Raw genomic sequence first — 13,870 nt, 5'->3', positions numbered from 1 at the left:
CCGTTTCTCAGCTTATCGATAGCTTAATGGTAACATTACGAATATCCTATGTATGGTGGCATTCTTAACGTCAGTCGTTATATACGCGACCAGCAAGGTTTCCCTGAATTCAAAATAATATTCCGGTTTACTTCGAAATGTTTCATATACATTTTGATTTTAATATATCACGATTAACATTTAACGTTTAAGTCAGGAAAATGCTATATTTTGATAATTTCAGGGTTCATCAAATCAATGAAATATATTTGCATCAACAATAAAAAAAAATAGATGTACATGTTTTGTTATCTTATACCATAATAGAGGTTTAAATACCTCTCTCCAAATTATGTATTTTGTTTTTAGCTCTTGTATTCATGTTAACATATGGGCTGTAAGGAATAACATTAGAATAGCCCACTAGGTGACTCGTACACACTCTATGCTACGAGCTCGGTTATCTAGCCATATTTTTATATTGGCCCTAATACGCTGCCGTATGTGTGTTATCTGAGAAATGTGAGGATAGTGTTTGCTGTTCTGTAATTGTAGATAGAAAGCGACACCTTTCAACTCATTTACGTACCCTCAATATGTAATGGCGATAATATATTGAGATTTGTGAGGGTTTCACGTGACGTAAAATGTTAATATCCTCAGCATCACAAAACATATCATAACCTGACATAAATGAGTTGTTTAATTTATACAAAAATATATAACACCCATTTATATGAATTTAGTAATATATACAACTACACCATGTAGCGGTTCGTTTTGTTAGGATTTGTTACTATCACAAGGTGTTATCTTTGAAAAAAAAATCAGTGAAAAAACTACACATCTATTATCGTATAAATGCATGCATATACCAACCGAACATATAGTTTCATTGAAATGGATTTGATGGAGAGAGGGACGGACGAATGACGGGCAAAAGGCCGACCGGACGGACGGACCGAGAGACACACCGGTAGCTTTGGTACTGTACAATGTATGTATATAATACAGGGGCTAGGTAAACAGCCAATTGACAATGATTACATTGCATTATCTTTTGCATAGTGAAACAACAATATTTTAAGATATTATGATACATTTTAGGATCACGTCACCATCTATATATCTAAACTGTATTAGGGGTATCGTAACCACACCAACAAACAGTCTAATGACGTCACTCGGCTCGATTTAAATACACTCACTAAATTTATAAAATAAAAGCTACATTTTTTTATATAATGACAGGGTTGATACGAGTAAGTGTACATTTTATACGTACCTGACGGTGATGAGACTGCCAATAGTAGTAAGATGATCCAGTGGATTTTTATGTCACTTTTGGATGCAGATACGTGTTGATTCTGTAGGTACATTTTGGACGTATATCTGTACACGTACATATTGTATGTAAACTTCCTGGTCGGTATACTACTATATACAACTATAAATAGAATACCCCGTGTCGTAGTGTAGGTCTGCTGTCAATCAGAAAAAAAACCACATCACATAATATCCCGGAAATACCAGTAGCCAGAACTATTACCCGCTGTAAGATGATTTCTGATAAAATCTTACTTGTTTTGTTACGTTGAACAAAGGCCTGTTTGAATTGAATGCCACGTCGACAATGTATTTCCATCCTTCATATCTGTGGTTAGACTAAACGTTTATCATGCTTCCTTTTTACAACATATCTGAATAACCTCATTCGGTAATCAACATATAATATAAAGTAACAATTCACTTCATTAAGCGAAAATACATGACTGTTCATAAAAGATTTATATATATATATATATATTGATTTACCCATTTCTTAATGAGGTGCTATTTATGAGAACTTAAGCGTGAATGAGTTTCCCTCAATGGTCAAGGTGTACAACACGTTGTAATCATCTATGAAGAACAATTCTAAAGCTATGATTAATCAATGATTTCATAAATCTTTATCGTATGGGCTTCGTTCTCTAAAAGATGCTTCACCTCCGACAGAGTGTAATAAATTGTTAGTATTTTGACAATAAATGACATTTATTCCATATATATATGCCTATTTAAGACATACAAATAAAAAAAATAATAATATAACGTCAAAAATTATCGGAATGAAGCCAAAAAAGATTCGAACTTTTGAACATTATAAACTTTTTTGCATACACTTGACCTTGATTGCAGTGGATTCTGGGAAGAGATTTACATACAAAAGAAAACAAATATGGTGGACTTATTTATCAGCGGGGAAAACTATATATATTGCATGTTGCTTAACTTAACTACAACGTTTAATTGCGAGGTTTTAATGAAACTAGAAAATAAAAACTAAATAAACTTTTCAATATCATCCGTTGCGAAAAATCACGATTCTGTGCCTGTTGTCGCCAACGAACCGAAACGCTTTTTTAGCTTAACCCATTCGGCCCCATTTCGCTTGATTCATACAGGTGTGATTTATCAAGAAGTTTAAGCTGGTGAACTATAAATAGTGAATATGCAGTCACTACATATCACAAAAGAAATCCTAGCCATTGATTAAATCGCAGCATATGCTTAGAGTTTTCAGTAAAGATGAGAGCAGACCGAACGTTACACTACGTATGTGAGTACGTTACACACTTGCCTCTCCAATAAACACTCAACTGTGTCATTTCCGCATGAGTTCCGATTCCAATGTCGTTTATAATGCCAATGATCTGTGCAGATTGAAATCCTTCCCTTTCTTCGATCTTTTTTCATAATCTAATTTATGCTTCCTTCTTTCTGGAGATTTTAAGCTAACACATGTTGCCTTCCTCGCTTCGCCATGTGGTTCCTACTTTCTGTTTTCAGCGCATGCGCAATCAGATAATTTCATTCAATATGGAGGCGGAGCGAAATGGAATTTCTTCGGGACGCAATCAATTATTTATTTATTTTAGATTTTAAAGGTAAATAAGAAGATACAACTTTCCGAGGGTGGTAGAAATGTCAAGTGTGTAACTTTTATTCCTGAAGAAAAATACATGCGAGTTTATTTGTGTTTTAAATTGATAATCAAATACTATCTGTCGAAGGTCTAGCACCTTTAACGTTTATATTCAAAATGAAAGGTTGTAGTGATTGTGAATTATTGTGGAGATTATTCCAGATCATAGTCACGGTGGAATGTTGGTGCGATGAATAGAGATGTGATTCAAATATCACAACATAAGTTATTTGTTAAGAATTAAAATTCAAATTTGACATACATGAGATTATTCCAGATCAAAGTCACGGTGGAATTTTGGTGCGATGAATAGAGATGTGATTCAAATATCACAACATAAGTTATTTGACATACATGAGTTTATTCCAGATCAAAGTCACGGCGGAATTTTGGTGCGATGAATAGAGATGTGATTCAAATATCACAACATATGTTATTTGTTAAGAATTAAGATTCAAATATGACATACATATCAAATGAATTACTCTTAAATTTCCATTTCCTCTATTCATCATCGAAACTTTCTAGACAAAATAATTTCCCTACGAAAGGTTATCATGAAAGAAAACAGCGAAGAGAACAGAACAGATATAGAACAGAAAGAAGGAAATAACAGAAAAGAAAAGTTTTAAAAGGTTTTGGCATAAGAAAAGAAAAACAAATATCGAGTAAAAAGTATACCACAACACTGTACAGCGGTTTAATCAACGAGAAACTGCCGGGAGTGAACATTTAAACTAGTACATTCGCAAAACAAATAAACAGATTGCCGGGGTGATGTATACTAAAAAGGAGCGTGATACCACTGGAGTAATACAAGGAAGTAACAGCTTGAATGACGGCCATTTATTTACTTTTGTATTTCAAGATATACATGTATACATATATATAGAATGTCACATGGTAAAATCCATATCACATGCCATATCAGTTTGGGGACCCAATAACAAACACAAGGCTTCGTCACACAAAAGGCTTCATTACACAAAAGGCTTCAACCATGTTTCACCAACATGATGTTTTACCATATATCATTTTATATCATTTTATTTATCATAAACATTTCTAAACACTAAATGCTTGATTCAAAATTATAATAAAAAACCAAATGTTGGTGATAACAATTTAATATGTATACCAAATAAATTTACAGCAACTAATGTAAACTGATTTTCTGTTTACTTTGCACGTTATTTGTTCACACGGATGTTTTGTTAAACAGAAAGAAAGTAATATTCAATTACTCCAGTCTTCAAAAAAAAATTAACAACAATTATAGTTGATATCTGACTCACTATATAAATATATATTAACCAAATTTGACTGTTTTCCTATAAAACATGCTACCCATGAACTGTTCCCCGGTCACATGATTTACCACGAAGGCTACCCATGAACTGTTGCCCGATCACGCGCTGCCCAATTGAACGTGCCCAATTACAAGCGTACAGATGACAGTGACTACACTACTTGTCGTCGACAGGTTTGTAAACATCGGTCGACTGTAAACATGACTTCTAGGTTTGAAGACATAAACGATGACGAGCTTTTAAATCTCATAGAGAACAGAGACTCAGCTAATACCAGGAATATCATCAAGGGTTCTGTGAGTTATTAAATTTTGGATTTCAGACTATTTTTCTTTTTTTGACCAGGTGAACTGTTTCCTTCGGCCTTCGGCCTAGGAGAAACAGTTCATATGGTCAGTACCAACACCTCGTGAAAACAGTTTTGACTGTTGACTGATGCAGCTGTAAACTGTTCCCTCGCATATTACGTCGTTTCATTATCATTTGGTGCTTTCTTCAAATAACGTTGAATACAATTTTGATAAAACATAAATAAGACGGACAATCACATTAACTATATTTTCTTTAATTGAAAAAAGTTCAACAAATGAAAACCAACAGCTAATCTCTATGACTGCATTTTCATTCCACCGGTCGGATATGGTGATATGCATTTTCATTCCAGTGGTCGGATATGGTGATATGCATTTTAATCCCATCGGTCGGATATGGTGATATGCATTTTCATCCCAGTGGTCGGATATGGTGATATGCATTTTAAGTTATATTACCTTGTTCGGAATTAGTTTAATAAAATCTCATTAAAAACAAATAAAACAAAACAGAAAAACAATGAATTTAGAAATATAAGATTTTGCATTTACAAAATTCAAATAATGTTATATTATAGGAATAAATGTAGTGTTGTGCTTAAAAAATGAGATACGTAGGAAAAATTACTGGTTTAAAATATGTCCATGTAGTTAAATGAATACTGCGTAGGTTGTATTTCTTACCCGAGATACATCACTCAGGCATCGCTAACTAATTGTATTTTGTATCACACAAAACAATTAAGGCGGCCAATACGTATGTCAAGAATGCTATAAGGAAATATCAAATCACTTGCACACAAATGTTCGAAACAGCAATGGCATTATTATGCTTTCAGATCGGCTCAAAACACTTTAGCCGAATTTCTACTATGCAGAAAAACACATTCTAAATCAACTAGATATTAAAAAAACAGGCTAAAATAGAGATGACAGCGGTTAACTGGCTAGCTTTTTATAAGGGAAATTACCGAATATATTTACAAAATCGATCATACACCGATGGTGCTTTAATCGTTAAGAGAGATAAACGATGAATTTATAATCAATTTAGTTAATAAGTTATATGTTAACATTTTACTGTGCGAGGAGAACTTGACAGGGTATCTCGTGTCACGTTTATGATACTGATTGGTGATTTATATATTTACTCTATATATGGATTGATGCTAGGTATGTGTTTATGCATTTGAAAACGACAATGAAAGTAAAACAGTCAAGGTTTCATTTCACAAATATAACAACTGGACAATGTCTCCCTTGATATCCTGTCTCCAAGCAGACCTTGATAAAACATCGCCTCATTGAGTTCCATGATGTTGTATAAACACTAATTTCTACACGCGATGGTAGTATTGATATATGTCCCTCTGTTACCTGACAAAGAAAGAACTCAATATGAGTGACGCTTTACTAAATATATATGAACATGCAAAGATAGATGCGCTTAAGATAGTAAGAAAGCATAACCTATCTATATTTCAAAAAATGCACATCATCATATATATATATATAGTATACAGATATGTATAACACATAAAAAGAAATTATATATTAGCAGTACGGTCCTGCATTATCGATGATAATTTGTAAATACAGATAATTTTATTGATCGATTTCATCGTTGTTCAATTAGCATGGCATTATTCTTTTATACAGTTAAAAAGGGGCATTTAAAAGAAAGGTTTCTTATCCTTCTCGTAATCTTCCTAAAAGAAATCAAATCACGTACCAGACGTTGTAGTATTAAGTTCTTCGTAAACGTTTGGATTCGAACGTCCCTCCAACGACTTGTACTTTCTGTTATTACATGGAAATAGTTGTTAATTTATGGTTACGTGGTTTATCCGCAACATCAATGTTTAAAAAGAATGATATAAGATATCGTACAAATCACAGCTAATCAAAAGCATTGATAATCTACCTACCCACCATCTCCTTCATTGTCAGGAACAATTGGGTTAACTGAAAGTACAAATAAAAAATCCGTTAATTCGTTTAATGAATAATAATGAAGTGGTTAGTACATTTAAATGCAAAATTTATAGATACATAAAAATACACACAAAATAGTACAAATCCTCTTCGTATATATATAACGTAAAAGAATGGCAATCGAACACTGCAATGGGGTGAAATCAGAATAATGGGAATGTTTACCGGACAAAAACAAACCTTGGTAGCAGCTATATAATGTGAAAACTATGATTACAGAGTTGCAACCCCTGAAATATCTGACGACGGAAGGCGACCAAATTTGAATCTTAAAAAGCAGCTCAACTCATATTTGGGGCGAAACGTCTGTTAAGATTCTGCATCTTCAAGGACAGAAAACGGTTTATGTTTACATAGTGGTCAATCATAGAACATTGGTTCTCTACATGTCATTCAGCATTTGCCGTACGCCCACGAAAGCCTAAGGGTGCTTTTTCAACTACTATATATATTACTTTTGTTGTATATTATTGGATTTTTAGTACTGTTGACATATCATGTGATTGTGTTCGTGTTCTTTGTGTCTTGGTGAAGGGGCGGATCGAAAATTCCGAAAAGTATTAGAATTACTTCTTTGTCTCATATATATATAACATGCATTAAAAACCGAATGCGTGTGATTCTTCACCTATGTTACACTATGCCTCACCATTATGGTGTCCTCCGATTTCAGAATACACGGACGCCTTGGCAACCTCATTGGTATCAAGTTCTTGATATGGAGACCTGTATTGTATATAAATAGAATAAATATAGAATGCAGATGTCACCGCGATACACGTATTCGAAATATATACAAAACATTTAGTTGAAAGTTGACATGTCCTTCGATTGTAGTCTTACCTTTCATTTTCGCTTTGGGATCTGCCTCCTGTAATATAATAGGTAATATACGTTTAACACAAAAATAACTTTCCGCTTAAAATTAAAAAAAAATAAAAATAAATAGCGTAGAGAAAAAAAAACGTTTGGCAACATCTGCTTAACAATTAAGACTAAAAAATATTAACTGTTACAAACAATGAACAGAAGCATTTTGTTAAAATGCGAATACATTATATGATGATGATATAAACATACTACGTAATGTATTCATTATCAGAATATTACCTCGATCTGAAAGTTGTACATCCTGATATTCCTTCTGTTTTGGAAGCTGACGTGTTCTGCAACAAAAAGGTAGACAAAATAATGTGTATCTTATCTCATCAGGCACTCGCCTGGCTGTTTTTTGAAGCATGATGTTATGCATAAGGAAGCAGTTAGGAAAACATATAACCGACGACCAGCCTGATTATTTAAGAAATAATTAACAATGATTTGTGTATTGTTGCAGGATATACAACGAGGACGAGGATATTTTGCAATTAAATTAATAACGAAGGCCGCAGGCCTGAGTTATTAATCAAAATTACAAAATATCCGAGTCAAAGTTGATTATTTCTATTCTACCATGTACTGTTTAGTTCTGAGATCGACCTCTTTCTAATAGAAAAACAAAGAAAAGCAAAGAAACCCCGAGAAAACCTTGTAATTGATTGCTTGGGTATTGCATTATTTGTTTGTGAACTAAACATTTATTTACAGGCACTACAGTACTACGATCAAGAGCATCTATCATATGGCATTGATTTTGAAAAAATAAAAAAAGGATAAAAATAAAAAAAAATTAAAAAAAGTTGGGCCTCCGTAGGATTTGAACTCGCGTCGTTTATAAAAAATTAAAGAAGACTAACCCATTAGCCCATTCGGCTATAGTTATCTTATCTTAAATATGTGAATATTAGATATATAAAATGGTAACAGCCGTGACTCATAAGCGTGTATTATTGGCACGAGCGTGTATTATTGGCACGAGCGTGTATTATTAGAAAATAGCAAACGTGGTAGAATATATATTTTTTAATGTTAATGTTTCCTTCATGAATCAAAGTAAGCAGACTTGTATATAGGTAGGTGAATTGGAAGATGAGGTCCCGAATAAACATGCTGATCTCTAAAATTCGATAACGAACTAATTTGTACAGATGATTGAGGAGTTGATGGGGAAACGGTATTACTATTTATGCATTTGATGGATTAAAAAGAAGTGATATGACCAATGAGTAGTTATCCATTTTACTTCTGTTTCGTCAGCACTGAAAACGTAATATGTACGGTTAAAAGGGATGCTCTAAATATTTGGGCAAAAATTGTTCATGGGGGGTATTATTTCTTTTTATAATTATGTGATAAGATGGAAAAAAAATCAAACATCAAAATTGAAATACAGAATACTCGTCTAAATCTATATCAATTGCATCTGCTTACCTATGACATAGTCTTCCATTTCCTGAAAAATAAGATATTCAGTAAACTGTTTCATACATCTTAATATTCCATTATTTTAACGACTGTTTTGTAACTATTGTATTACATTAGTTCTGTGTAGATAAGTTACAGGTAGTTGAAACGACGATGCAGTTCACTTCATGAATACTTACGTCTGAAATAAATCTCGATTCCAACTGTGAACAAAAGCGTGAGTACGCTAGTGACCGTCAGTACAACTCCAGTGACATACATACTGTCAGTTCCACTAGAACATGCTGTATCAAACAAAAGATTATATTTTCTTTCGATCAACATGCATTCACTCCTCTTTCAGGTTATCTCAAGAGCAACTCAGGACGATACGCGCACGAAGTTTTCGTCCCCGTTAAAAACACTTAGAAGCTAAGAAATGAAATTATCGAAATATACTTTGTTCAGTCAGTGATCTATTTGATACAATATACAAAAACGTACTAAGAAAACTGTGACGTGTACAATATGTGATATAGTTACACATTTGTTTTAGTGTTTAGAAAGTACTATAAAATGGAGAATCTGCTGTGGTATCTGCCAAATACTTACGCTCATGAACAGTACAGCCGACAGCATCTGCCGATGTTGTGTTTCCGTACTTATTGTACGCTACAACCTTAAAGAAATAAACATGGCCTCCATCCAGATTGTCTATATTTTGACTATACACGTCACTTCCGTCTGTGTGTTTTGTAATCGACACTGGATAAACCTCTTGTGAGAGAAGAAACCTATCTGTGCTGAAAATAACATGGTAATACTGAGAGTCGCCTCCGTCGCTCCACGATACCTCAGCAGAACTGGCCTTAGTACAGCCAATTAACAGACTGTTTGGGATTCCTGGGTTCACTGTAATATCGAACAGAATGAAGAGGTGATATACATGTTACCATATTACCCATGTCATTTGCATTAAGTTACATGAATATGAAATGAATATTATCTGTATAAAATTGTTTACGCCATACATTATTCTATTAAGATGATGTCGAATCATCTAACGTAATAACTTCAAATCAGGAAAAAATATACTTTTGAATCCCGTATCTAAACTATAGCATACTAACAAGAACATACTGCGTTATGAGACATCAACACATGTCGTATTTAAAAAATAGATTTTGAAGAACTTGTTACATATCATGCGATATCTCTCCTTAAACACATCGTTTTCCTGCAGACTTTTGCTTTCCAAATTAGGAAACGACGTTACAAATACATTCCGCTAAAACATTGTACAAAAGATAAACAAAATAATTCATTTTACTGTATAAAATGCTTAATGTCAATAGAAGGCGGGTAAACGCTCCGAGATAAGCATACTTAAAACATGTTCTTAACATTATGTAAACAGGTTAAACAGACTAAACTACCGTATAATACCGGTTTGTAATTTTGAGATTTGCTTTGCGTTTTTCGTCAACTATCGAAAAGATCAATAAAATAAGTGAACATAACAAGTCACGATATGAACCTTCGAAGCATTATATTATAGAACTGTTATTCAGATAGAAGTCATTAACATATTCAGCTATTGATATCGATTTCACTTGATATTTCCCTGACTTTTCATTAATATTGAGAAACCGGATATGTTTTCCGTAGAACTTTATAGCCGTTAGGAGTAAAATACTTACGTTTTTCACGAACTGTGAAGCTAAGCATGGCACTGCCTTGGTTGTTTGTTGCTGTGACGTTATATAATCCAAACCAGCTCTCTTGTATACTGGTCCGAGTCAAAACTGAAATAGCAGTTAAATTCCTCCCCTCAAACGTATTTTGTATAATAACGCCATCCGTTCCGTTTCTAAGATCAGTTGCATCAAAAGATTTGTAGGGTTGGAAGGTCCAGATGAAAGATGGCGCCGGGTTGGAGATGAATGTAGAAGACAAAATAATGGTGTCTGACTGGGATATATAAAACGTCTGGTTTTGGTCGAGCATTTGATACGGATGTGGTTCATCTAAAAAGCAAATAATGTATGATTGGTCAAATATGGTAACTGCATCAACTAATGGAATGTACCGATAAAATAATACCTGAATCATGAAATAACACACAGGGTAACTTTTTGCGAAGTCTTCATAGTATTGTAAACTCAATAAACATACCAATGTTCATATTTGTATTATGCGATAGCACTCCTTAATGTGTTATCTACATTATTTGGTATTAGATCCCTATTCTTATGATAATGATGAAAACGAAATGTGACGAATTTCGTTTTAAATGTTCGAAAATGTCTTAAATGACTGATAACACCTTAACCGTTTTCTTGAATTTACTGTTTTAATCACAAGTTTTACACGTCGAATAACAAAATGAATATTGAAGACAGAACATGATATGAACTGGTATTTGTTTGATCAGCATTCCACTTGACTAATGATACCATGATATTTAGTTTTTCGTCTGTCATCTAAATTGAAAAAAAAGAGATGATACGGAACCACTACTGGTAGTTGCTACTATATAACTATATAAAGGTTTCAATAACTAAGGGCCAATCTCTCCTTATTTTACTTATCGGATATTTCAACTACAGTCTGAAAACTAACATTTCACAATAACACTGATCACTTTAGTCGACTCCCCGGCAGCATTGCTAGCAGTACACCTGTACGTCCCGTGTTCTGATATGTCCAGTTGTCCCAGTGACAACACAGGTGAGACAGTAAAGTTGGTGTTGTCCGGTCGTGTCCAGACAAAGGTACAGCCAGGTCTACAGTCCGCTGTGCAGGTGATGTCCGGTAACGTGTCACCCTTTATCCTGGTATATTTGGTCTCCTGTGGTGATAAAATTAGCGAAGAACCAGGACCATCTGTATAGATACATAGTTTTAGCATTAATATTTGATTAAAAAAATATGTTTTTTTGCAGTTATTTGTTGATCGTTTGCTCGATTTTATTTATTACTTACAACAATTTGACAAATGTGATATCACTTTGGTACGGTCAACTTATTATTTTCAATTGCTGCAATAAAACAAATACATGTTTTCAATTGCAATTTAATTGAAGTGGTAGCATGGTACATATGTATACGTTCACATACACTACTACATGTAGAGATAGCGTGATAAATGCTCGGCTTTAGAATGCGATAGTAGTATTGGCATGATATGTATTTGATGATTCATTAAAGTGAAACTGTTATCATTTTGAATTAAATCAATGTTATCGATTTACTGTATTCTACATTTGTTGTCAATTCACATGTTTCCGTCATAATACTTATACTCACACCATGTTTATAATAGACAGATGATACTCATTATTCATCATATCCATGTGAGACTAATCATTTCCTGATACACATATAAACAATCAGTGTTTTGTTTATATTGACGTGCCACTATGATATGTTACTAAGACAATAGTATCAACATTTTAGATAGGTAACGACTATGCAACAATTTCCTTATGTTCAATATAATAGGACATCTTACTTACACTGTAATGTAACAATAATTGTTGAAATGGACTCCCCGCCAACATTCCTAGCAGTACACCTGTAAGTCCCGTGCTCTGATCTGTCCAGTTGTCCCAGTGACAACACAGGTGAGACAGTAAAGTTGGTGTTGTCCGGTCGTGTCCAGACAAAGGTACAGCCAGGTCTACAGTCCGCTGTACAGGTGATGTCCGGTAACGTGTCACCCTCTGTCCTGGTGTAGATAGTGTCCGGTGGTGACAAAGACATGGAGGTACCGGGACCATCTACCGTGTACCAATGTTAAAATTAAGATGCGGTGTTAGGTACCTGGTTTAACATTAAATAGAAATAGTTAAAGTCAACATAAATCTATATAACATAAACATGATGTGCATAGGCCATAGATTATTTCAGTTTTCTTTTTCTGAACTAGCGTTCTGAACAACAAAAACACAAACCACAGTAAAAAAAAAAACATCATTAGATCATAATTTCTTTCGCTGTATGACCATATTAGTTGCTTTCCAGGATCAGGATTCATCATCGACCCAGACCAGCGTTCGATAACAAAACTAAACTCGTACTTAGTCGTAGGCTTCCGTTCCAGTACTGGCAGCAGGCCTAGTGTAAAAGCTACGTGTTCATTAACGTTTTAGAGACAGGCGACGTTTAAATATGTAATTATTTAATTTCTTTATTGTTTGTTTGTTTAATGAAATTACTGTGTCGTTAGTTGATGCTTTGATGTCTTGATCAGCTGATATTTGTTTATGTTGAGGAGCCACGACGTTTCGAGAATCATATCTCATACATATCAGCTTACAATGACACGAACTTTCAAGAAACTACTATACATATACTTACAGTACACCCTAGCAGTATACTGAACAATTCTTTTTCAGTAATAGAATTTTTTTTCAAATTTTTAATGAAATATCTATAGTAGACCTAATGCTTTAAATTTTGAAGTCTCTGACCTGTCCTTTATTGAGATGGTTCTTAGGACAGTGACAAATTATAACATCTTTTGCATTAATACATAATGAAATAAATTTCCAAATATATTTAAACCTTTCACTTTTATGCACCAAAGAAAACAACATGCAAAAAAGCTGTTCTGACAATTTGAAGCTAAAATATTGTCAATTATTATGTCACATTAAGTAAAATTCAGTTGTTTTTGGTGTATAGAAAGATGTCATGCATCTTTTATCTTTTGAAATTAAGTTAATTTCAACTTATTACAAAAAAAGTATAAGATGGGAAATTATTTGACAAAATCAAAGAGTTACCAGGTTTTAGCTATAACAATTTTACAAAATAGTTGACTTTGAAATTTCATGAATTAGTAAATTTTCAAGTATCTATAAGTTGCTTTATCATCACTTCCATAATTGACATATTCAACATATTTCAACCCTTTGCTTACATGTGACAAAGAAACCATGTGCGAGAAACCTGTTCACACAAAATTTTACTAAAATTATGTCAACTGTTATATCACATTACATATAGTTAATTAACCA

General features: G+C 33.5%; 1 protein-coding gene across 1 annotated transcript; it reads right to left on the bottom strand.

Moving 5' to 3' along the window:
* Positions 1-4,858: 4,858 nt before the first annotated feature.
* Positions 4,859-12,622, bottom strand: LOC117340946 (peroxidasin homolog). The gene is made up of 12 exons (XM_033902739.1): positions 12,365-12,622; positions 11,469-11,732; positions 10,547-10,873; positions 9,459-9,758; positions 9,047-9,151; positions 8,874-8,895; positions 7,674-7,729; positions 7,407-7,434; positions 7,213-7,289; positions 6,497-6,533; positions 6,301-6,368; positions 4,859-5,945 (listed from the first exon to the last, which is right to left on the bottom strand). Exons 1-12 carry the CDS (start codon positions 12,609-12,611, stop codon positions 5,899-5,901), a joined length of 1,578 nt encoding a protein of 525 aa, XP_033758630.1. The 5' UTR covers positions 12,612-12,622; the 3' UTR covers positions 4,859-5,898.
* Positions 12,623-13,870: the final 1,248 nt, after the last annotated feature.

Source organism: Pecten maximus, chromosome 13, assembly GCF_902652985.1.
Source record: "Pecten maximus chromosome 13, xPecMax1.1, whole genome shotgun sequence".
Lineage (NCBI taxonomy): Eukaryota > Metazoa > Mollusca > Bivalvia > Pectinida > Pectinidae > Pecten > Pecten maximus.
This window is presented reverse-complemented; position numbering and strand designations above follow the sequence as displayed.